Source organism: Mirounga angustirostris, unplaced genomic scaffold (genome assembly GCF_029215605.1).
Source record: "Mirounga angustirostris isolate CCGP_5_RB_7025 unplaced genomic scaffold, mMirAng1.0.hap1 SCAF_10, whole genome shotgun sequence".
Taxonomy (NCBI): Eukaryota; Metazoa; Chordata; class Mammalia; order Carnivora; family Phocidae; genus Mirounga; species Mirounga angustirostris.
The window spans coordinates 58,195,109-58,222,280 of record NW_026991718.1 but is presented as its reverse complement, the minus strand read 5'-3'; the positions used below and the strand labels follow the sequence as shown (position 1 = coordinate 58,222,280).

General features: G+C 37.6%; 1 protein-coding gene and 1 pseudogene across 9 annotated transcripts in view; one reads left to right on the top strand and one right to left on the bottom strand.

Annotated features, from left to right (window-relative positions):
• The window catches only part of EHBP1 (EH domain binding protein 1), a 445,131-nt gene that overhangs the window by 230,879 nt on the left and 187,080 nt on the right, over window positions 1-27,172 (top strand). For 8 of the 9 annotated variants that reach the window (XM_064572453.1, XM_054509849.2, XM_045884909.3 and 5 more), the window contains exons 8-9: window positions 16,008-16,130; window positions 19,831-20,065. In XM_064572453.1, the coding sequence (XP_064428523.1) occupies window positions 16,008-16,130; window positions 19,831-20,065 (358 nt within the window). Of the gene's footprint in view, window positions 1-15,242; window positions 15,348-16,007; window positions 16,131-19,830; window positions 20,066-27,172 lie in introns of all 9 variants that reach the window. The other variant, XM_045884913.2, reaches the window with a different exon arrangement.
• On the bottom strand, window positions 3,237-4,235 carry LOC123851258 (glyceraldehyde-3-phosphate dehydrogenase-like; annotated as a pseudogene).

The following is a 27,172-nucleotide window of genomic DNA, read 5'->3' as shown; positions in this document are numbered from 1 at the left end:
CCATTCCAGCCCCGGTGCCACTGTTGTACTATTTACAAATGCAGGCATTTTCTTACAGCATGAGTGTTTATAACTGCAGAGGGATATATTTTGATCTTTTAATTGGAGAATATGGTTTGTTCTTTGTAGGCTTTTTGTTAAAACTAAATCTCAATTAGACACTAGTACCATAAGTAGGAATTTAAAAAACCCACTTATTTTCATAGCTGTTTTGAGCAGTGTTGTACTGTTTTGATCACAGCCGTGGGAAAAAAGAAAGGTGATAACAATATGTCAGAAGTTTTATGCTGGTATTGAAAGGAAAAGAAAGGACATTATTTTTGATAGATATAATGAAAATATTCAGTAATAATTAGATTTTATAACTAAACCCTTATCTTAGTCTGTTTGGGCTGCTACAACAAAATACCATAGATGGGTACCTTATAAACAACAGAAATTTATTTCTTACAGTTCTGGAGGCTGGAAGTCTGTGATCAAGGTGCCATCACAGTTGGATGAGGGCCCTCTTCTGGGTCACAGACTTCTCATTGTATTCCTCACGTGGTGGAAGGGGGCAAGGGATCTCTTTGGGGCCCCTTTTAGAAGGGCATTAATCTTATTCATGAAGGCTCTGCACTCGTGACCTAATCCTCTTCCAAAGGTCCCACCTCCTAATACCATCACACTGGGAATTAAGATTTCAACATATGAATTTTGGGGGGACACAAACATTTCAACCATAGTCACCTTTATTGACTAAATCATACACATACACCTTATTTTCTAAAATTCTTGTAGGAGGAAAAACTTTCTTTTAGATAGCCTAAAATTCTCTGACCATAATCAAAGAAGTTGTTTTAATGCAACTTGTGATGATGCAAGATTTCTTTGAAATTTTACTATTTTGTGTTATTATTTATTTATGTATTTCTTTTCCCCATTTTCTGAAATTCCTTCAAGGTAGACGCTACGTTCTAATCATTTTTTCATCACTAGCTTCTGGCACATTGTCTGGAACATACTGAGAATTTAAGATGTGTTAACTGAAAGGCCATAAATCAATGAGGGGACTTCCATCTTCTGTTATAGCCCATGCTGATCACTCTGGCTTATTATCTTGTTCCATTTATTTGACCTTTACTCATTTATTCAGGGTAGAGTGGTCCCATTTTATGGAAGGCATGTGATCTGGAGGAGACATAATTCAAACCTTAAATAATTCAAGACTAGTTTTCCAAAAGTAATGAATGCAAAATGTGTGTTGAGGGAGCAGGGTAGGTGGGGACAGTGGTGATTAGATGCATGCTCTTAAGTTAATCCACAGTCATTGTAGCATATTTTTGCTTTGATGTTACTTTTTTTCTCTATTATATTTGCAGCATACAGTCACTTAAATTAATAGCACCAACTGCATGTTATGGCAGTTGTTTGGCTTCCTTAGTTGCATTTTTTAGCACATGTAAATTCCATTCCAAACTTATTATCTTTCAGGAATTTTTTTTAGCATCAACACTACCACTCTAAAAATGTTTTGGTAAAGAAGTTTTAAGATAGTTAAAAATATATTAAAATTTAACAACAGTAATGTTAAAGCAATAGGTTAAGACTAAATAAAATGAATGCATTTTATAAACATGGTACAAATAAAGTATGTTGGGTATTTTTATTTACCAGTTAAAGTGGCGGTAATTTAAACACAGCTTATATTTGCTCTTCCCGCAGTTTTGAAATTGCTGACAGAATGTTTATGGAGGAAGCAATCATTATCTTAAATTTTGCCTCTATTATATCTTTATACTGCAATGTAAATGCACAAAATGCAATCACATATCAATAAAAATTATATGGATATACTATTTCCTCAACTAAGCTGCAAACTTCTTGGGGGAACAGACTGTTACAATTATTTTGTGATACCTTAGATTGATACCTAGAGGCTATTCGTTCAGTCAGTGATTTCTTATGGAATATTGCTGTTAGAGCAATAGTAATTAACACATATTATCTTCTGAAATTACAGTCTTTGCTATAAGGTAAATATAAATTCATGATATCTATACTTGGATTGATCAAAAATCCCTACCCTGTTCTGTCTGAGACAAAATTCGCTGTTAACTGGAAACATATTTTGGAACTGGATCTTAAACAGAAACCTTTTACTGATACTGTTATGTACAGGTGCATTCTACTAAGAGGTGTAGCACCAGTAAACGGGCAAAGAAATTTTGAATTACAATTAGAAGAATCACTGAAATATAGAGGGAATAATAGACCTTGGAGATGGAGAAACAAAGCCTATTAATGGGAAAGTTTATTATAGCCAGTATTAGAAAACATACATGGTTTTAAAACAATCAGCAACCTCAGAATGTGTGAACCACTATATGGCAATATGACCATCTTTGGGATTCCTGTTGAATTTCTGAATACATATCAATAAGAAGAGAAAAAGATTCCTCCATAAATAACAATGTCCTGTTGAATACAACTCAGAAAGTCAGGTTCAGCTGAAGCAGTTTATAGCAAAGCATCATTGGAGAAACGCAGACATTATGAAATACCAGAAAGATACCAGGATACTCAAAGCTGTTGCAAAGATAACCAAGGATTCTACTTAGGTTCAACCAGACATTTAGACTTATGTGACCTACTCAGGTCACATAAGCCAAACTAAGCATTAGATTCACTTAGAAGGATATTGGAAACACAGAAACACAGCAGCATGCCAGCAGAGCATTTTTTTTTTCCCTGGAGTCCTCACAGCATCCCAAGTGCTCTATTTTGACCTCTATCTCCACATAACAGCTTGGGTACAAGAAGGCGAGATCCACATAGGTAGAAAGAAGCGGGGGTTGCCTAGGTTTAGAATCCATGCTGCCCAAGAGCTGGTATCTTTTGAAACAGTTTAACAAGTGTAGTTTCCAGGGTCTCTGTAATGGAAATGCTTAGTTATAAGATTCCACAGTCAGAAAAGCCCAAAACTGTGGCCTTCCATCAGATATATAGTCCATCCAGATGTGGTTTATAAATTAAGATTCTTTTTTTTTTTGGCTCGGTACAGTATACTTTATTGATGGTACATGACAAGGTAGGGCTCCCCAAGCCCCTCCCCTTCTTCAGGGGGTCTGGGATGGAAACGGTGGAGGTCGGGAGAGTCTCAGTGTTTTGGGGGTAAGTTGGGGCAGGGACTCCCCAGCAACTGAGGGCCTCTCTCTTCCTCTTGCTCTCGCTGGGACTGGTGGTCCAGGGGGCTCTTAGTCCTTGGAGGCCATGTGAACCATAAGGTCCCCCACCCGGTTGCTATAGCCAAATTCATTGTCATACCAGGAAATGAGCTTGACAAAGTGGTCATTGAGAGCAATGCCAGCCCCGGCATCGAAGGTGGAGGAGTGGGTGTCACTGTTAAAGTCGCAGGAGACAACCTGGTCCTCAGTATACCCCAGGATCCCTTGAGGGGGCCTTCTGATGCCTGCTTCACCACCTTCTTGATGTCATCGTATTTGGCAGCTTTCTCCAGGCGGCAGGTCAGATCCACGATGGACATGTTGGGGGTGGGGACACGGAAGGCCATGCCAGTGAGCTTCCCATTCAGCTCAGGGATGACCTTGCCCACAGCCTTGCCAGTGCCAGTGGAAGCAGGGATGATGTTCTGGGTATCCCCTCGGCCGTCGCGCCACAGCTTCCCAGAGGGGCCATCCACGGTCTTCTGGGTGGCAGTGATGGCATGGACGGTGGTCATGAGTCCCTCCACGATGCTGAAGTTGTCATGGATGACCTTGGCCAGAGGAGCCAAGCAGTTGGTGCAGGAGGCATTGCTGACAATCTTGAGAGAGTTGTCATACTTCTCATGGTTCACACCCATCACGAACATGGGGGCATCGGCAGAAGGAGCAGAGATGATGACCCTCTTGGCCCCGCCCTTCAAGTGAGCCCCAGCCTTCTCCATGGTGGTGAAGACCCCAGTGGACTCCACAACATACTCAGCACCAGCATCACCCCATTTGATGTTGGCGGGATCTCACTCCTGGAAGATGGAGATGGACTTTCCATTGATGACAAGCTTCCCATTCTCAGCCTTGACTGTGTCGTGGAATTTGCCATGGGTGGAATCATACTGGAACACGTAGACCATGTAGTTGAGGTCATTGAAGGGGTCATTGATGGCGACAATATCCACTTTGCCAGAGTTAAAAGCAGCTCTGGTGACCAGGGCGCCCAATACGGCCAAATCCGTTCACTCCGACCTTCACCATCGGGTCTCGGGGACGCGACTGGTACTGCACCAGAAGATGCGGCTGTCTTTTGGTCGAACAGGGAGGAGCAGAGAGCCAAGATTCATTTTTACCATAAGCACTATTGTCTGGTGTTTATTAATCCCTTTCCTATAGTTTATAAAGTTAATTTGGGAGGAGGAAGAGTGACATATTGGCTAACTTCAGAGAATATAATTGTAAGCATAGATGGTAGTAGAGGAGATAATAGTTCATATTTGAAGAGCTAAAGTTGAGTATGGGATGCCTTAGCCCTCTGACATTACATGTCCTGCTCACTAGGATGATGAATGGGGAAAAATAGGTCTTCTCTCAGAATGAACTTGGGACTCCGGTCAGAGAATAATACATCCATTAATTTGCTTCTGGTTTTTACCTGGCCATTTACTCTCCAGTACCTAGGATACTAATGAACAAAATCATAGGTTTGCTGTGGGCTATGTAACATAATAGAATAAAAATGGCCACCTATTTTGGGAATTCTTTGCAAAGGATAAGAATTTCTGGAATAGGGGCGCCTGGGTGGCTCAGTCGTTAAGCGCCTGCCTTCGGCTCAGGTCATGATCTCAGGGTCCTGGGATTGAGCCCTGCATCGGGCTCCCTGCTCCGCGGGAAGCCTGCTTCTCCCTCTCCCACTCCCCCTGCTTGTGTTCCCTCTCTCACTGCCTCTCTCTGTCAAATAAATAAATAAAATCTTTAAAAAAAAAAAATTTCTGGAATACTGCATCTATTACTTAGTTATTAAGGTTGGAAAACAGGGTAAAATCAGAGAGCTGGGGACATTTATGATCCCTTGATCTAAAAAGTTGGTAAGGTTTCACAACTATCTCCTCTTTAAAGGAATCTGAGACCCTAGAAAGAGAGACCGAAGACAGTAAGAATATCTCCTCCTAGTGTTTAGAATTCAAATATGTAAACTCAGAGATCAGAAGTGGCAGAAGATACAGATTACAAATTCATCCTCCTTTTTGTGTCACTCTTAAACCTTAATTAATGTTGCTTTGTTTGTACTAATGACAACTGAACATTCTTTAGGCCTCCCTAGGAAACTCCAGGAGAATTCTGGTGATACTGAGAGCCCATCTGACAGGGCCAGAATGGGAGTAAGAGCTCTGAAGAAAAAGTTAGAAGCTCTCCAGTATTTAGGGGAGGAGCCAGAAAACATGAATATTCTAAGTACTGATATGCATTCTCTGAGGATTTGTCCTAGGAATGCGAGGTTGGTTTAACCATAGTAACAGAATAAAGGAGAAAAACCATATAATTATCTCAATAGATATATAAAGGAGTGTTTGACAAAATTCAGTACCAAGTTTCTCAGCAAGATTTCAATGTAAGGGAATTTCTTCATTTTGATAAAGAACATCTATGAAAAGCTACAGCTAATATCATATGTAATGGTAAAATACTGATTACTTTCCTCCTAAGACTGGGAATGAGGCAAAGATGTTTGCTTTCACCACTTGTGTTTAACATGATACTGGAGATCCTAGCAAGATCACAGGATACAAGATTAATATAGAAAAATCTGTATTTTTATATATGAACAACAAAATTTGGGAAATGAAATTAACCAAATAATTCCATTCACAGTTGAGGCTAAAAATTATATAGATATTTAGAAATAAAGTTAACAAAAGATGTAGAAAAACCTCTACATTGAAAGCTGTAATACAATATTGAAGGTAATTACAGAAACCCTTAATAAATGGAGAAATGATCTACGTTCATAGATGAGAAGACTCAATATTGTTAAGATTTCAGTCCTCCCCAAGTCAATCTATAGATTCAACTTAGTGCCAATCATAATCCTAGCAGGCTTTTAAAAAAGAAAAAAGAAATTGAAAAGCTGACTCTAAAATATATTTGGAAATGCAAAGGACCTGAATAATGATATAATTTTGAAAAAGAACAGCATCATAATATTAATACTACTTGATGGCAAGATTTACTCTGAAGATAATAATCGGTATAGTGTGGTATTAGCATAGGACAGTAGAACAAAAGAGAAAGTTCTGAAATAGACCCAAACTTACTTGGTCAATTAATTTTCAACAAAGGTGCAGCATAATTCAGTAAGGAAAGGGAAGTCTTTTCAACAGATTATTTTGACATACCCAGATGTCTGTGTGGAAAAGATGAGCTTCAATTCCTACCTTTCAGGATATACAAACATTAATTCAAGGTTGATCATAGACCTAAATGTAAAAGCTAAAACAATAAGGCTTCTGGGGAGAAAAAAGAAAAAAAAGAACAATGTATTTGTGACCTGAGGGCAGGCAGAGGGTTCATACATAAGACATAGGTGAGTAAACATGAAAGAAAATTTTGATAAATTAAACTTCATCAAAATTAAAAACTTATGCTCATCAAAATAAATAATTGAGGAAATATAGGGTATGTTATAGGCTAGAAGAAAATATTCACCAAGTAGATATCTGACATGTCTTTCATTCAGAATAGATTTTTTTAAATGTCTGACATCTCAATAGTGAAAACACAACCCTATTTAAAAAAAATTTTTTTTAAGATTTTATTTTAAGTAATCTCTACACCCAACATGGGGCTCGAATATGCATGCTCTACTGACTGAGCCAGGCAGGCGCTCCAACCCTATTTTTTAAGAAAATGGGCAAGAAATTGAATATGTGGTCCCCAAAGAAAGCTATATCACTGGCCAATAATCACATGAAAATGTTCTCAGCATCACTTGTGATTAGGGAAAAGCAGATTAAAATCACAATGAGATTATAATTCCACATCCATTAGAATGGTTATAATTTAAGACTGGCAATACTAAATATTGGCAAGTGCACGAACTGGAACTCTCGTCCATTATTGGTAGAGTGTAAATGAATGGTACGATCACTTGGGGAATTTCTTATAACACTAAACATAAACTACCTCTGACCCAGCAATACCACTCCTTAATATTTATCCAAAAGAAATGAAAACACATGTCCACAAAAAGATTTGTACAAAAATACTTATAGCATTTTTCTTCATAATAGCCCTAAACTGGAAACAGCTTCAGTGTACATCAATAGGGCAGTGGCAAAATAAACTGTAGTACAGTTGACCCTTGAACAACATGGGGGTGAGGGGTGTCAACTCCTGGGATAGTCGAAAATCCATTTGTAACTTTTGACTCCCCATAAACTTAACTACTAATAGCCTACTGTTAACCAAAGGCCTTACTGATAACATAAACAGTTGATTAACACTTGTTTTATGTGTATTATATACTGTATTCTTACAATAAAGTAAGCTAGAAAAAAGAAAATACTAAGAAAGTCATAAGGAAAATACATTTATTTATAGGACTGTACTGTATGTATCAAAAAAAATCTAGTATAAGTGGACCTGCACAGTTCAAACTCATGTTGCTCAAGGGTCACCTGTATATTCATGAATGGAATGCCCTTCAATAAAAATGAACAGTTGTTATGTTCAACATCATGGATGTATTTCAAAACCATTATGCTAAATGCAAGAAGTCCATTTATGTGAAGTTCTAGAAGAGGCAAAACCAATCCTGTATGATGGTGATAGCCTGTGGGTTTGGGGATTGATTGAAAAGAGACATGAGAAAACTCAAGGGAATGATGCAAATGTTCTGGATCTTGGGTTACATAGGTGTATACATTTATCAAAATTCATTGAATTATACAATTTAAGGTTTCTGCCTTTCACATATGGGTATATGTAAAATATTGGAAGGTAATGTAAAAATTACAGTAAGTATGTTAGATTAGTAAGAACATAAATGCTTTCCAACTTTCTGATTTATTGATCGGTGTGGTAGCTAGTCTCCAAAGATTGTCTCCCAGTGAACCATGCTTCCTATTATTCATTCCCTTTTTTTTTTTTTTTTTAAGATTTTATTTATTTGACAGAGAGAGCACACAAGCAGGAGGAGGGGGAGAGGGAGAAGGAGAAGCAGACTCCCCACTGAGCAGGAAGCCCAGCGCGGGGGCTCGATCCCAGGATCCTGGGATCATGACATGAGCCGAAGGCAGACCTTAACCCACTGAGCCACTCAGGTGCCCCACATGCGTACAATTTAAAGAACAGTTTCCCAGGGGCATCTGGGCAGCCCATGGGTCAAGCATCTGCCTTTGGCTCAGGTCATGGTTTCAGGGTCCTGGGATGGAGGACTGTGTAGCAGGGAGCTTGCTTCTCCCTCTCCCTCTTCCCCTCCCTCCCACTCCCTGCTCATGCTGTCACTCTCAAAATCTTTTTAAAAATAAAGAACAGCTTCCCCTATGACCTTACTAGATTCCATAACCTCGTGGGGGTACACGTAGTGGTCAGGGTGGGCTAGATTATGCTATGGTAACACCCCCCTCCCCAGATCCCAGTGCAGATTCTTGCTCCTGCTACGGGGCTAACCGTGGTTCTACTTCCTGCCCTTTCCCTCTCTGGGACCCACCTGTATTTGGAACATTGCCCATCACCATGGAAAAGGGAAAAGAGGACAGTGATGTCCCTTCCCCTTGCATTTCACTGGCTAGAACAAGTCATATGGCCGCGCCGGACACCCACTAGAGAGCTATGGGGAGCCATCAGGTCCTCAGCTGGAAAGGAGTCCAGAGCTCAGGGGTGAGATCAGGGATGGAGAACCTCTCTTACATCTGGGCTAGCCCTGTAAATTACTTTTAACTATAGAATTGGGTGTGGAAGTGACACTTTGTAACTTCTGAAGCTAAGTCATCAAGTGCCTCTTGTCATCTACCTGGCCCTCTTATATAGCATGCTCAGGGGAAAGCCAGCTGCCATGTAAAAAAGTCCAGCCACCCTGAGATTGCTATGCTGAGAGGAACTCCAAACTAGCTATGTGGACTGGACACTTTGGGAGAGAGTTATGCCTGGCCAACCTCCACTTGTTCCTGCTTTCTCAACTGAAATACCAAACATGCAAGTGAAGAAGACATTTTGGATGTCCAGCCCAGTTCAAGCGCTCAAATGACTTCAGCCCCAGCCACCATCTAACTGTAATGAATCACCCTGCTGAGTCCAGTCAACCCATAGAAGTATGAGAGATAGTAATTTGTTGTTTTAAGCCACCAAATTTTGGGGAGATGGCTTAAACTGTAACACTTCCATAGGTAAATGAAATATGGATAGATATATGTATAGATACATAGAAAGACATATAGATAAACACAAAGATTAAAAATACTATTTCTATAATTAAAAAATAGATATTTCTGCTTCTTCAAATACGCTGCCAATTATTATGACTCATTCAGTTCATTCATTCATTCATTTACAACATGCGTTAAGTCCTAGCCATGCTAAAAACTGCTGTTTCAGAGATGAAAGATGAACATGACATAGATATACAGCTACTTAATTCCATTTTTTGTATAAGTGTGTGAGGGGAATGTCTCAGGTCATTAGGGTGAAAATACCCAGTAGTCAAGCTACATATCAGGATTATCTGCATTTCTGTCTTAGGTTAAGCCAGAAGAGTAGATGAATTCTTCCAGGAAGAGCAAAGTTAGGACTTATGATGGAGTTCTAGGGAATGTTAATATTTAAGAGGTAGAGGGATGAATAGTTATCATCAAATGAGACCAAGACAGAACTATCAAAGAGATAGGAGAACCAGGCGGTACTATTGTCCTGGAAGGGGCAAAAGAATTTCAAGGAAGGAAGGGCTAATTACATTTATTCATACAGAGGTCAAGTATGGTAAGAGCCGAAAGGTATCTAGTATACTTGCCATCTAGACTATACAATGGTGACTCAGTGAGAGCAGTTTTGGTAAGGGGCCTGGATAAAGGTGGAAATAAAAACAGTGCAGTGAGTTGAAGGATAAATAGTAGGTGAGAAATTGTGGACTACTATGTTTTAAAGTTGTTTTCTTGTGAGGATTAAAAGAGTCTGGCCAAACTAGAAAGGGCTGATGGTTGAGAGACTTTTTAAAAAAAATTGGGAGCAACTTGATCATATTAATAAGCCACTAAGGTTTACTAATTAATTAAGAGGGAGGTGTCGAGTTCCTGGGAACAGACTACTCAATGTCTACTTTTCTGCTTGAAGTAGCCCCTTCTTTCCCCATTGTGATGTACCATGGGATTAAAAATCATATTATTAAATCCATTAGTTGTGTCCATAAATCAAGTGTTTATGGACCTGAGCCTGTGAGAAAAGTGACATCTTTTGAACCTTGATCTCTGCCAGGAAGTTGAAAAGTTACTATCTTAGACCATCTTAAAATGAGATAGGCCTGTACTGAATCTTGTTACGCTTTAGAGAGAACAGTGGAGGATGCTGCAGGATTTGCAGATATGTTCTAGCTCTAGGCAGTTTATTTTTTTCTTAACTCAGCTACAGACTTTCTCAAAAGGAAAACATCACCTACTCTTAAGGCCACCACCCAACCACCTTTTTTGTTCAATGTGATAATCTCTTGTGGTCAATTTCTATCTTCTTTTCCCTTCCTGACAGTAAAGGAGAGTCTCAAATTACTTGACCCTTTGCTTTGATTGCCTGCCCCTAATTTAGTTTTCCTTCTTATTCTCACCAATGTGAAGCAAGTCCAGACTAACACACTGTTGCTGACTAAGTTTTACACTACAAGTTTATTGCTCAATTTGAGTAGCACTGGGGTAGAAATTTGTTTGATAGCATTCTTAGCATTTTTCAAATGTGTAAATATTTGGTGAAACAAGACTATAATAAGTAATATAGTATTATATAAATATATTGGGCCAGGAAGGGTTTTGGTCAAGGTAGTATACTACTGAGAAAGTTTCCCACTTAAAATAATTCTGGGAATAAATTTTTGTCCTAAACCTTTTAAATTTTTAACTTTTTTCTGATTATGTATTATAAAACACATTGGCTGTAGGAAATTAAAAAAAAAAACAGAAAAGTGTTTTTTAAAATTTATTTATTTATTTTTGTTTTGGAGAGGGAGGGGGGAAGAGGGAGAGGGAGAGAGAGAATCTTAAGCAGGCGTCACGCCCAGTGCAGAGCCTGATGTGGGGCTCAGTCTCACAACCCTGAGCTCATGACCTTAGCTGAAATCAAGAGTCAGACACTTAACCGACTGAGCCACCCAGGTGCCCTGAAAAGCGCTTTTTTAAAGGGAGAAATACATAACAAAATTGTGTATTTTAAGCTCCAGACCAGTATCTGTGGTGTTGAATTATTTCCATGGGAAGTTTCACAGGCACCTGTAGCTTGGTATGTTCTGAACCATGCCCCCCTCACAGTGATAGAATACATCCACACAGTCACCCAAGACAGAGTTGACATTTGTCCTAGATTCCTTTCCCTATCCCTCATGTCAAATTAACCACCAAATCTTTATTCTTAATTTATTCTTTAATTAGCAAATATTTATTGATTGCCTCCTTTCGTGGAGTGGTGATGCTGACCTACTCATCTTCTTGCTTCCTGTACTGTTTTTTTCCAAATGCTGCCACCATGTTGCTGCTGGAGTGATGTTTCTAAAATATACATTTTGATTTTTCAGTAGATTCCCATAGTTCTCATTCTTTGGTTTGATCACAATAATCTTTAGAATAGGACATTTGCCAACCTCATCTCATTCCATTTTCCACCTCTGGCATCTTAAACCCCAAACAACTTGCAGTTACTCAAATGTGTCTTGTTCTCATTTGTCTCCCTTTTGTCCTATAGAATGTTCTCCATTTCTTCTCTTATAATAATAATAATAATGATAATAATGTCTGTTTGTCTTGTATTAGCTCAAATTTAAATAAGTTCAGAAGGCCTTCCTGACCTTAGATTGAGCTATATGCCTCTCTTCCAGTTTCACATGGCCTATAATGCATATCTCAATCATAATACTTATCACAGTTATCATGTACTATATAATGCTTCACTTGTCTATCCCACAAAAATATAAAGCCATGAGGGCAGGTACTACGAAAGATATATAACAAGTATTTGATAAATATTTATTAAATAGGTAAATGGTATTTCTTTGGAGGTTGCCTCTTATTATGATTTGAATTAACATTTATTTGCATACCAAATAGAGGAAGTATTGGTATAGCTAATCAGAATTACCTTTCACTTTGTTAATATGAATGAAAGTTCTAGAAGCAGAAGTTCTAGGAGGAACATAAAGATTTATTTAAGCTATGGATAAATAGGAAAACTAGGATAAGAAGGAAAACTGTCATCAGTAACAGAAGAAGAAATTATTTTGGGTTAATGAGGAAATGGTCTTTAGTGATATTAGATGTCACTAAAGGCAGGATGAGGGGGAAGAAACATTCTAAACATTCAGAAAAATCAGTGTAAATGATTTAATCATGTGATGGAGTCATCTTGATAGTATTTAAAGAAATGCCCTGGGGTGCCTGGGTTGCTCAGTCAGTTAAGCGTCTGCCTTCTGCTTTTGGGTCATGGTCTTGGATTCCTGGGATCAAGCCTCACGCCAGGCTCCCTGCTCAGTAGGGACTCTGCTTCTCCCTCTCTCTCTGCCCCTCCCTCCTGCTCGTGCTCTCTCTCTGTCTCTCCTCTCAAGTGAATAAATAAAATCTTAAAAAAAAATGCCCATTGTACCTAAAATTCCATGGAAAAATATTAATGTTTTGAAGGTAAGGACCAAGTCTAATATTTCTTCAATATTCCCTGTGCTACTCATTATAGAAGATATTTTTAAAAATGATTGTTTTCTACCTTCATTGAATATAAAATAATTAAAATGTGTTAGCTATATAAAGAAAACAGACCTTTGAGCATTATTTTCGAGTTTTTAACCTAGGGACACGTAGGTGGCTCAGTTGGTTGAGTGGCGACTCTTGGTTTTGGCTGGGGTGGTGATCTCAGGGTTATAAGATCAAGCCCCAGGTAGGCCTCCATGCTCAGTGGGGAGTCTGCTTCAGATTCTCTCTCTGTCCCTTTGCTGCCCCCCAACTTACACACATACACTCTCTAAAATAAGTAAATAAATCTTTTTAAAAAATAAAGTTTTTTAATCTAGTAATTGCACATCTGGAAAATACAGTGCAAATAAATGATACTAATATACATGATAAAATGTGGATATTAGTACTAATACCTCAAGATATTTATGGGAATTAATACTGTTATGTGAAGTCCTTCCCACTGCTTAATAAATGTTAGCTGCTGTTGTTAATATTTCTTTTTTCATGCTTTCAAAGTTAAAAATCATTTGCAGATTTTTAATAATACGTAACTAGTAATAAATGAAAAAAAGTCAGTCATGCACTGGTAATCACTTTACACTGATCCTCTACTCCATTGTATTTCCTTAAAAATTACAAAGTTATAACTAGTGAGAGTAAAGGATCTAGCTTATGGATGAGCTCTATCTTAATGAGGAGTTTACTAGGTTGAGTGAGAGTGGGGTTTAAAACTGTTGGCAGAGGGACGCCTGGGTGGCTCAGTCGGTTAAGCGTCTGCCTTCGGCTCAGGTCGTGATCCCAGGGTCCTGGGATCGAGTCCCGCATCAGGCTCCCCGCTCCGCGGGGAGCCTGCTTCTCCCTCTGCCTCTGTCTCTCTCTCTGTCTTTCATGAATAAATAAATAAAATCTTAAAAAAAAAAAAAGACTGTTGGCAGAATAAAATGAAAGAAGACATTTTATAAAGTCTGACTATTCAGCTCTTACTATTCAAAATCACACGAAGAGTTCAGTTGGTATTGTGTTTACTCCTTATGCTCCATGGTTTACTTGACTATCGCAAGCAATTTTATACATGCAAAATGTATTTCTCATCAAGACAAAAGAACTGAATAAGTTTATCAAATTTGTATATATATTTAGCTCAAAGATCTGTAAAGTAACACTAGTATTTCTGACCACCTAATATTCTAGTAGTCATTTATTTAGTCTGTTTCAATATTAATTTGTATTTTTATAGAATGTAAATTCCAGGAGGACAGTACCACATATGTTTTTTTCATCTTTGTGTCCCAAGGATAAGACTTGGCACAGAGTGATATTTATTCAACAACAAATGAATGGATGAAGGCAACCTTATTACAACTGTGTATTCTGTGATTTAGTTCAAATAAAATTTAGAATATGTACTTACAATTACAGTGTTAAAGAACACCATTTTTTAAGCTGAATTTACAACTCTTTTCTATTTTTAACCATTTTTTTTTCTTTCCCACTGAATAATCTGGATCTGTCCTAATACCTAAACTATTCCCAGGTTGTAACTTTGGAAACAGCAGGGATTAACTAGAATACCCTAGTAGGCTTTTATTATTTTTTTTCAAGCTTATTTTCACTTAGTGAATGATAATTGCACATATTCAGAGTTGTCCAAAATATATATAACCCATGTTAAAAAATTCTATTTATGCACAAAATGAATTCTGTCTCATTTTAATATTTTCTATCTAACCTTGTCTTTTGTTTTGTTTCTTATTGGCTAAATTGTAAGATTTCCTAAAGCCAATACTCAAGAATTCCCTTAAAAGGACAATTGCCTTAGAAAACAGGAGTAGAAAATAGTAGCTATTGCCTGCTTTTCTTATTTTGTGCTGATTTTTAAAATTCTAGAACATGAACAATTGCTTTTTCCGTTCATGATTCATGTAGATAAACTCTTAAAACCTTTAGCTTACATTTATAATATGAAACAAATAGTACATCTTTTCTATAGTATCAGGGAACATTTTTTAATGTTCTAACATGTATTTAAAACACTGTTTTATATATAGAAAATGTGGTTGCTAAAAGCCAACGTCAACCTCTTGGGTTATTATCTTTGTTTTGTGTTTATTAACATAGTTATTATATTAATAATATAAATTTAACAAAATGTTTTTTATTTTGAAATATGAGGACAACGTAACTTTCAGTTAAATACATCTGCTATAGTCCATCAAAATAACATCCTCTGAATGTATTCTTGTGATTAACCAAACATCCCCTCTCTTTGTCTTTTTGAGTAACAGCATGCTTCTATGGCTCTTTAATTAAATGACCTTACCTTACATTTGTCTCGACTGGCTTCTGTTTACAGAAATTGTAAACCAATTGAATGCTCTGAGCAGCTTAGATGAAGATCAAGATGACTGCATAAAGCAAGCAAATATGCCTTCAGCTAAATCAGCCAGTTCCTCTGAAGGTCTAAGAGCTTTCTTCCTTTCTTTCTGCTTCTGATTGCCTGTATTTACTGTGACCTGCTACCTCTTGACTTCTGTCTGTACTTATTAGCTGTCAGTTTTGTCTTTGTGCTTTTCCTTGAATGTTTTCTTTGGTAATTTGTAGCGTACCAACAGGCAACAACATAATTTACCATCTTTAGCCAAGCCTTATGACAGTATCCTTCCTTGATAGGCAGTGATTTAAAAACATCTTATAAGATAATAATTGATTATATAACATGACCATATTTCTTCAGTTAGCTTATATATTATAACTATACTGTTTTTGAAATATTTGCTTATATTAAACCCATTTGGATTATTCATATTTAGAAGTGAAGGGTATTTTTCTAAAAATCTGTCAGCACTTTTTTATTAGATTAAATTAGATGATGGAAGTTTCTCTAGTTCTTTATCTGATATAATTTTCAAAATAATATGCATATATTTGTTTTGTTTTATTTGAAAATGTTGGTATGCTACAAAATACATGAATGGCATTCTGCCATAGGTAAAATGCTTCATCTTATTATTTGCAGGTATTATTAGTGTGAATTTTTACAATTTGAAATATTTTTTGAATGATGAAGAATTATACTTAATTACAATCATGGTGAACTAACACATATGTTTATTTTCAGAGCTTATCAACAAACTGAACTTTTTGGATGAAGCAGAAAAGGAATTGGCCACTGTGACTTTAAATCCATTTGGTGATCCTGATGTAGCAGAATTAAACCCATTTGGAGATCCTGACTCAGAAGGTACTGAGTTTTTTTCTGTACTTCTAAAAGCCTTTAGAAAGTCAAGTTATCTTGAATTGTAATGTAGGAAGAGATTTTTTTTTTAAAAGACTCAAAATAATTTTTGTTTATGATGATATTGTGTTCAGTGCAGTTGATTAGCAAATCTGGGTAGCTTCCATTGAATTGTTTTTAAAGAAAAAATAAACCTTTACATAAACATTTACATGGGGCTTATTTTTTTTTTAATTCCAGTAGAATTAACATGCAGTGTTATATTGGTTTCAGGTATACCAAACAGTGATTCAACAATTCTATACATTACTCAGTGCTCATCACGATAAGTGTAATTTGAGTCCTTTTCACCTATTTCACCCTTCCTCTCCACCCACCTTCTACATGGGGGTTATTTTTAAATTCTCTATTAGTTTGGTCAGGTTAGATGGTAAAGCTCTAATGTTAAAGATAACAGTATTTCACCTAGCTGGCATATAGTAAAGTCTCATTAGATTAGCCTACCAGGTAAGGTCAAGTTATGAGACATGCTGATATTGGGATTGTGGGATGGCTTCTCCCTCTGTCAGCTCCTCTGCCCTCACTCTCAGAGAGTCCAATGAACTCCCCCCACCCACCACTCCATGTCTTTGGCTGAGAATTATAGTTAGTAGTGAGAGTAAGTTGTGCATGTAAATAGCATGGAGCAAAAAGAATATGAATATGCTATCATATATACAACATACTTGTAAGGAATACATCCACGGAAGTTTTTTCCTGAGTCATTTTTCTTATCAAGTAGTTTTGAACTCTTAAAGCCTAGATAAGAGCTGTTGAAGAAGTGAGGCCAATTAAACTGTTTGTTCAAAGTAAGTGCAAGAATGATCAACCAGTGTATACATCTTTTAGACTGCTCTTATGAAATCCTCAAGAGCTTTGAAGAATTTTGTTACTACCTTTCATGGTGAAAATGAGGTTTTAACTTCAGGATTTACTCTTATTGGAGCAATATCATTTTGTAATCCATTTCTCCTTCTCTTCCTTTATTTTCTCCCTTCTTACCAGATTCTAAATTTGTAAATTTAATTTAATGAGATTTTATGTTGTTTGTGACATATATATATTAAGAATGTATTTTAAATGTCAATAATTATAATAAATCTTAGAAGTAGTCTACTTCAGCTGCCTCTTTTCATAGATTAGGAAGCTGAGGCCAGGAGGAATTCACTGGTGGAACAAGAACTTTAGGTAAATGGAAGTGGAGTTGGAGCTGAGATTCCTAATAAGTGTCTTCTTTTGACCACATGGCTTCTCCTCAATTGTGTACAACATATATCTGAGTATTCTGAGTTTTAAAAATATTACCAAAATATTTTGAGACATCAGTATTTGAGTTTTCCATTTCAAAATCAAATAAAAATAGTTTTAAAAAATCTATGTGGGTTTGGGCGCCTGGGTGGCTCAGTCGTTAAGCGTCTGCCTTCAGCTCAGGTCATGATCCCAGGGTCCTGGGATCGAGCCCCACATCGGGCTCCCTGCTCAGCGGGAAGCCTGCTTCTCCCTCTCCCACTCCCCCTGCTTGTGTTCCCTCTCTTGCTGTGTCTCTTTCTGTCAAATAAATAAAATCTTTAAAAAAATATATATATATATATATATGTGGGTCTGTTTTCTGAGGTAAAGAAAGGAGTAGGAGATAACACATAATACAGTATTTCTATTTAGGAGAGGTTAGTCAACCTGATTCAGAATCTTTAACCATGCCTATAGAGCTAAAAAAAAAAAAAAATGTGACAACCAATATTTTCTTTAAATATACGTGTCTTAGAGTCTTTGGTTTAATTATTTTCTAATAGAAGAATACTTGTTTTTTAAGAAATAATTTTTAAACTTTTATTGATGAAAAATTTGCATCTTCAAGTAAGAAAAGCATGTGAGGAAAAAATAATGTGTTGAAGTTGTTTAGATGGTTCTTTTATTTGCTTTTACAGCTTCAATTCTCCTCTTAGATTCATGACATTCTGTGCATCAGTGACCCTCTTAGAAAGTATTAAATGTGTTTGTTAGCTTTTATATAAAATAATCTCATTTTAAACCCTCCTTTGTTGCCATTTCTGTCATCTTCAAACTGTGCTCTATAGTTTGAATGCTGTCTTGCTTTTGGTTTTGTAACTGATGAATTTGCTTAGATCAATCTTCTTTCTGAAAGTAAAAATAAAAATCTTATTTCTGTTGACCAGTTTTGTTGTTTTCTCAAGCATTTGAGACTTGATATTTGTTAATAAAAATTGAATAGGCAAAAATTTTCCAGCCTCTTTTCCCCTATAGAGAAAAGAAAATGCCTTGTTTACACTGTTATAAAGATTCTAATGAAGTGTTAAGTTTGAATATTATCCTAGTGTTAAAACGTTACACGGTTACTGTTATCTCTTCTCTTGCGTAGTCTAGATTTAAATTTAAATTTAAAATTTAAGATTTATTTAAATTCATTTCCGTATTTATTAAGATTTTATGAATTCTCTTTTACATTTTATAATTGCTTCTCCATGGTGTATGGAATTTCAATTCAGAGGTTTTTCTCCAATATAAAGACAAAATAAGTTTTCTGGGCTAATGTCTGAAGTATAAGTAAAAGGAGCTTGACTTTAAAATATAAAAGTCATAAATATGTCAGTCATGAAATTTTCATAATAATTGGATTAAATTGTTTGAAGTGTCACTTATGAAATAGTTATTTTCTTGAGAATTTCAGTAACCAATTTTCTGCCTTCTACAGTATTTTGTCAGAATTGCACGGCATAATTAAAATTAACTTTTAAACTACCCTCTGATTGTTGGCTTTCTGAAACTTTTCTTCAGTCTGGGAAAACATTTGTTTTTATCAGAATCCATGACCAAATGTTGGACAGTTTTATTACAAGTTCTAGTTTTGTTTTAAAATATTAAGACACATAAGAAGAAAAAGGCTGGTACTAAGCACTTCTTCGTAAGTATCGTTGGTGGACATGATGCTATTGTAGTGCTTTTTGTGCTGGGAGTCAGAATTTTATTTTTAAGGGCACCTTGGTTTTCAAAATGAAATTTAAAATAATAAAATTTAGAAAAATTTGGTGTAACATGTCATCAGTTTATCAATATGATTTCAATGTAGTACTCTCTATCTGAGAATTCTTATGTTAGTCCTTTACCTTATTAAATAGAGTACTTATTGGATCAAATTGTGCCTCTAAGAAGGTTAAAATTTCAAAAATTGGCATAACGTAATGCTAATAATATTAGAGACCCCAAGGGCATTCCAAAAATGCCATTTTAGGGGCACCTGGGTGGCTCAGTTGGTTAAGCATCCTACTCTTGATTTTGGCTCAGGTCATGATCTCAGGGTCATGAAATCAAGCCCCACGTTGGGCTCCATGCTGGGTGCAGAGCCTGCTTAAGATTCTCTCCCTCCCTCTCTCTCTGTCTCTCCCCCTATAAATAAAATAAAATAAAAATAAAAATAAAAATAGCCTGTTCAGAGCTGCCATTTTGAGGAGCAGCATTCCTGGAGAAGTAGACAAAGATCTCAGGTAACACATCTTCTGAACTTAGCCCCTCTAAAACATATTATTGTTTTGACTCTTTCAGCCCCATAGAGTATTAATTCAAGGTTATTTTTGTAAGCACTAAAAATATAAGAAAATATCAGATAATATTAATTTGATTTAATTCATTTTTTGCTATTGTTTTATAGAACCCATCACTGAAACAGCATCACCTAAAAAATCAGAGGAATCTTTTTATAATAGCTATAATCCCTTTAAAGAGATACAGACTCCACAGTATTTGAACCCATTTGATGAGCCAGAAACTTTTGTAACTATAAAGGATTCTCCTCCTCAGTCTACAAAAAGAAAAAATGTAAGACCTGTGGACATGAGCAAGTACCTCTATGCTGACAGTTCTAAAACAGAAGAAGAGTTGGATGAGTAAGTACATTTTATTTTGCTATCATTGTAAGTTAGTCTTTATGTTTAAAGAGATGCTTCTGTAATCTAGCTTTACATGGGTAAAAAGAGGTCTGCCCCAGTGTTAATATACAGTTTACAAGTTAGTATCTATCTCATGTCCATCTGAATTTTTATGATCTTGATACTGATTCTTCCACGCTCTTCCATGTAGATGTATGTGCACCCTAAACTAACAATGGAGAGAAATATGTTATTGAAATCTCTAGTTAGAATTCCAATTGTGTATTCTCATTGGAACCATATTATAAATGGCACTTAGATTTTTTTTTTTTTTAAAGATTTTATTTATTTATTTGAGAGAGAGAGAATGAGAGAGAGCACATGAGAGGGGCGAGGGTCAGAGGGAGAAGCAGACTCCCTGCCAAGCAGGGAGCCCGATGCGGGACTCGATCCAGGGACTCCAGGATCATGACCTGAGCCGAAGGCAGTCGCTTAACCAACTGAGCCAACCAGGCGCCCTGGCACTTAGATGTTTTTAATCAATTACTGTAAGCATTACACTTCAATAGTGTTAGGTTCTCTTGTGGGAACCAGATCATCATTTATGATATTGTTTTGATGAGAACACTTGTTCAAATGCCAAACAACAAGACCATAACAATTAGAAATTAGAAATTGTCTTTATTTGAGTTATTATTCTTACCCAAATATGATTGTTATTGATTACAAGCTCATTATAAAAAGTCAGTATGATTAGGGCTGCCATTTTACTCAAATCTGGGGGTGAGGATAGGAGAAGGGTGTGTGCACATTGTATTCTGGAGTTACACAGTTCACAGCCTGTGTGGCTGCAGACCGTGGCCCTGAGTGTGTTAAACAGCAACAACAGAACTTCCACTTCTAGTCATGATGGAGTAATAGACTGATACAGCTTCTTGTCTTAAAAAACTAAAAACTAAAAAACTGAATGAAATATATGAAACAGTGGTTTTCAGATATTGTATGCAAATAGCACAGGACTGTGATTTCTGAGAAAACGGAAACAAAGAAGGTGAGCCCTTACTTCTCGAAGCCTTATTTATGGGAGAGAATTTCCAACTCTAGTTCAGGGAGAAAGAACCCAAAAGTCCTAGTAATCTCCATGGGTTTAGGAGACAGTTTGGACTTTGGAGGGACTGAAGAGAATGGAATTGTGGACAGAGTATCAGAGAGGAGAGAGCTACTCAGAAACTGAGTTTCAGAGATCTGTAGAAGGTTCTCCTTGAGTCTTTAGCTGAGTATTAATGAAAGCATGCATATGAGGAAATTACCAAGGACAAAGAATCTCACAGAAACATCCCTGGAGTTCACCCAGGACCAAGAATAGTTTATGTTTCCAAGCTGTTCCTTACACTTGGGACATCAAGTCAAGTCCTCATAATGGTGTCTCAATAATGTGGTGAGGTTAGCCCTAGAGTAAAGGCTGTTCTGGGCTTGCCTAACAAAGCTTAAAAGCAAGGCTCGAAAGAATCAAAATATTTCCAAGTAACTTATCTGCACGCCATACAAATATACCAGAGATACCAAAGGGAATACCAAAAAATCCAGCACCCAAAACAGAATTCACAATGTCTGACAACTAGTCAAAAATCTATCAGGCATATAAAGAAGCAGGAAAATCTGACCCATGAGGAGGAGGAAACTCAGTCATGAGATATGGATGCAGAAATGTCATAGGTGATGGAATTAATCGAATAGTAATTACATGTTTACTTGTAGTGAGGCTGTATGGGTCTTGTTTTTCTCAGAAATATGTGAATTTTAGTGTTATTAAGATTATTTAGATCTTGGGAAAAATAGTTATTCCTTTAAAAATACAGTTTAATAGAAAAATCTTTCAAAATAATGGGGATGTTATAGATTGAGAGGGGAATAATAAAAAGGCTCCTTCAATGTATGAAATTGGGAGTAGTTGCTTGGTGTTAAGGAAGAAATGTCATTTCTTTCCTGTGCGTTGGTTAGCTCCTGTTGTGAGCACTGTTTTACTTCTGGGTGCTGCACTTTACAAGGGGCATCGATGATTCAGAGCATTAAAAGAGTAGAGCAACAGAGTCATCAAATGCCCAGAAACCACATCAAATGAGCAGTGATTGAGGCCATAGGGACTGTTTGACTTAGAAGAGCGATTATTTAAGGGAACTACAATAACCAAATTCAAATATTTGATTTGAAAGAATGAGGTAGTTGACTTGTTTTCTTTTGCTCTGGAACTACATTTCTCAGCCTTTTCCCATTTTACACCATATGCCTGTGACTCTCCATGGGCCTAGTTAGGTTTTGATAAAACCTAAAAAAAGTTCTAACTTTCTATAAGTACATAGAAATACATCATAGTAATCATCTGATTCCAAATCCAGGTTTAGATTTCAGTACCAATTAATAACTATACAGGGATTGAAGAAGTTGGCAGAACTCTTACTGAAGTTATTATATTTGTTTTCTTTGAAATAGCCAATGTGTGATCAAAATAAAATTTCTCATGGGTGGTGTAGGTGCTGAGTAATAGCCACACACCTAGAGTATTTGAATGTAAATATAAACTTGAAGTACAAGGGTTCAGTCATTCCAAGATGCATGAGTATTACACAACTCACACACACACCCTGCTCTCTCCTATTAACAAATTAAAGAGACATCTAGTGTTTGCTTAAACTTTTAAAATGCCTTAATAAAAACTAAAATCAGAATCACTGGGTGTTTCCTTTTGACCATTCTTTTTTTCCACATGAAAGTCATAGTCTTTACAAGTTTCTCATGAATAAAGAACATTCTAAATTGCTCAATCATCTGAGATTACCAGAGGGAACCTATAAACACTTAAGCTTTTTTTTTTTTTTTAATAGGAGTATACATTCAGAGTCTAAAGATTGCTCATCAGCTAATTTGAGAGTCCAGGAAGAACTCTATTTCTCATCCTTTTTTCTCCAAAAGTTTGTAGGTCCCACTACATTAGCAGAAATCTTCCAAAATTTGTTCTTACTTCAATAATAAACTAATGACCTTTCATCGAGTGAAAAGCCTGTATTACTCATCTTCCATTACCAAACTCTTCCTGCATCCTCTGACATAAAACTATCATGAATAAACAGTGCTGAGTCCTTTGATGTGTAAAGCAACCTTCAGAACCTCAGCATATCCATCAGCACCGGGAGAAAGTAAACTTCAGTGCCAGTAGCACGTGTCCTGTATGCTTAGCAACCACAGGGATTTTCTCAGTTGTCTTGTGTTTGGGAGTTCGTTCAGCCATTCTGGTTTATGTAGCAAAAATGAAAACTGAGGGGGCGGAGCAAGATGGCGGAGGAGTAGGAGACCTGGATTTCGTCTCCTCTCAGGAATTCAGCTGGATAGGGATCAAACCATTCTGAACACCTACAAACCCAACAGGAGATCAAAGAAAAGAAGAGCAACAACTTTCTGAACAGAAAAGCGACCACTTTCTGGAAGGTAGGACGTGCGGAGAAGTGAATCCGAGGCGATATTCGGGAGGATAGACGGCGGGGGAGGGGCCTCCGTCGGCCGCTTCTGGCAAGTGATAGAGCCGCGGAGCACAAAATCGGAACTTTTAAAAGTCTGCCCCGCTGAGGGACGTCACTCTGGTGGCTAAGCGGGGGGTGGGACCCTCCGGGACAGTGTGGTCTCAGGACCCTCGGGGTCACAGAAAGACCGGGGGTGCCTGAGGGCGGCAGAGCTCCCAGGTATCGGAGCGGGGAAGCCGGCTGCAGAGGCGGAGCCCAGGCGCGGGCTCTCAGCTCGGGGTTGCCATTGACCGTGATCCGCGGCACAGTCGGGCCCCTGCTCCTCCGGCCGGGACCCAACAAGCGGCAGATCCGGGGAGACTCACCTTCCTCCCCCGGGAGGAGCCGCGCGGGAGCGCACCGCAGGGATCTGCTGGGTTTGGAGACTCCAGACCGGGTCGGGTGCCAGAGATAGAAACGCGTGGTCACAGGCCGGGCGAGCACGGGGTGCAGCCGGAGACCGGGGAGACGGGAGTGACTGACGGCTTTTCTCTGGGGGCTCACTGAGGAGCGGGCCCGAGCTCTCGGCTCCTCCGGGGCGGAGATTGGGAGGCCGCCATTTTCACTCTCCGCCTCCAAAGCTGTACGGAAAGCTCGCAGGGAACAAAAGCCCCGGAGAGCAAACCCGAGCAGATCACTTAGCCGGGAGGGGGCAAGGGCGGGGCAATTCCGCCTCCGGCAGGGACATTTAGAAACCACGGCAACAGGCCCCTCCCCAGAAGATCAGCGAGAACAGCCAGCCAAGACCAAGTTTACCGATCAATGAGAACGGCAGAACTCCAGCGCTAAGGGACTACTGCACATAGAATTCACGGCTTTTTTACCATGATTCCTTAGTCTTTTAAAGTTAATTTTTTTTAACTGTCTTTTTGTCTTTTTATTTCTTTTTGAATTTTTCTTTTTCCCTTTTTCAAACAACATCTTATCAATCCCTCTTTTTAAAAAAAAACATTTTTATTTTTCATTTTTAGAGTCATATTCTATCCCTTCATAGTAGTTACCCATATTTTTCGCTTATATATATAAGTTGTTCTCTCTTTAAAATTTTGAGATAGTTTCTTCTAACAGATTAAAATATACCCTAATTCTCTAGTATATGGTGTTTTCTATTCCCCTGCCTGATCACATCCTCTCCCTTTTTTTTTCTTTTTCTTTTTTCTTTTTTTAAATCCTCTTTCTTTTTTCAAACAACTTCTTATCAATTCCTTTTATAAAATTTTTTATAATTTCCATTTTTACAGTCATTTTCCATCCCTTCATCATATCAACCCTTATTTTTGTACATATATGTTTTTCTTTCTTTAAAATTTTGGGAGACACTTTCTTCTAAAAGACCAAAACACACCCCAAATCTAGTGTGTGGCACTGATCTATATACCATATAGATCATATTTGATCACATTCTGGTTTTTCTTTTGTTGTTGTTGTTTTGTTTTGTTTGTTTTTGTTTTTATCTTTATCTTTTTCTTTTTTTTTCTTTTTCTTTTTTCTCTCTTTCCCCTTCTTATCCCACTGCTTCAGGTCTTTTCTGATTTGTTTAGAGTATATTTTCTGGGGACGTGGTTACTCTGCTAGCATTGTGTTCTCTCATTAATCTATTCTCCTCTGCACAAAATGACGAGACGGAAAAAATCACCTCAACAAAAAGAACAAGAGGCAGTACCGACTGCCAGGGACCTACTCAATACGGACATTAGTACGATGTCAGATCTAGAGTTCAGAATCATCACTTTAAAGATACTAGCTGGGCTTGAAAAAAATATGGAAGTTATTAGAGAAACTCTTTCTGGAGAAGTAAAAGAGCTAAAATCCAACCAAGTAGAAATCAAAAAGGCTATTAATGAGGTGCAATCAAAAATGGGGGCGCTAACTGCTAGAATAAATGAGGCAGAAGAGAGAATCAGTAATATAGAAGATGAAATGCTGGAAAATAAAGAAGCTGAGAAAAAGAGAGATAAACAACTACTGGATCATGAGGGCAGAATTCGAGAGATAAGCGATACCATAAGACGAAACAACATTAGAATAATTGGGATCCCAGAAGAAGAAGAAAGAGAGAGAGGGGCAGAAGGTATAATGGAGCAAATTATAGCAGAGAACTTCCCTAATTTGGGGAAAGAAACAGGCATGAAAATCCAGGAAGCACAGAGAACCCCTCTCAAAATCAATAAAAATAGGTCAACTCCCCGACATCTAATAGTAAAACTTACGAGTCTCATAGACAAAGAGAAAATCCTAAAAGCAGCTCGGGAGAAGAGATATGTAACCTACAATGGTAGAAACATTAGATTGGCAACAGACCTATCCACAGAGACCTGGCAGGCCAGAAAGGACTGGCAGGATATATTCAGAGCACTAAATGAGAAAAATATGCAGCCAAGAATACTCTATCCAGCTAGGCTGTCATTGAAAATTGAAGGAGAGATAAAAAGCTTCCAGGACAAACAAAAACTAAAGGAATTTGCAAACACAAAACCAGCCCTACAGGAAATCTTGAAAGGGGTCCTCTAAGCAAAGAGAGACCCTAAAAGCAACATAGACCAGAAAGGAACACAGACAATATACGGTAACAGTCACCTTACAGACAATACAATGGCACTAAATTCCTATCTTTCAATAGTTACCTTGAATGTAAATGGGCTAAATGCCCCAATCAAAAGACACAGGCTAACAGACTGGATTAAAAAACAAGATCCATCGATATGCTGTCTGCAAGAGACTCATTTTAGACCCAAAGACACCCCCAGATTGAAAGTGAGGGGGTGGAAAACCATTTACCATGCTAATGGACACCAAAAGAAAGCTGGGGTGGCAATCCTTATATCAGACAAATTAGATTTTAAACCAAAGACTGTAATAAGAGATGAGGAAGGACACTATATCCTACTTAAAGGATCTATCCAACAAGAAGATCTAACAATTGTAAATATCTATGCCCCTAACATGGGAGCAGCCAATTATATAAGGCAATTAATAACAAAAGCAAAGAAACACATCAACAACAATACAATAATAGTGGGGGACTTTAACATCCCCCTCACTGAAATGGACAGATCATCTAAGCAAAAGATCAACAAGGAAATAAAGACTTTAAATGATACACTGGACCAAATGGACTTCACAGACATATTCAGAACATTCCACCCCAAAGCAACGGAATACACATTCTTCTCTAGTGCCCATGGAACATTCTCCAGAATCGATCACATCCTAGGTCATAAATCAGGTCTCAACCGGTACCAAAAGATTGGGATCATTCCCTGCCTATTTTCAGACCACAATGCTTTGAAACTAGAACTCAATCCCAAGAGGAAAGTCGGAAAGAACTCAAATACATGGAGGCTAAAGAGCATCCTACTGAAGAATGAATGGGTCAACCAGGAAATTAAAGAAGAATTAAAAAAATACATGGAAACCAATGAAAATGAAAACACAACTGTTCAAAATCTTTGGGATGCAGCAAAGGCAGTCCTAAGAGGAAAGTATATAGCAATACAAGCCTTTTTCAAGAAACAAGAAAGGTCTCAAGTACACAACCTAACCCTACACCTAAAGGAGCTGGAGAAAGAAC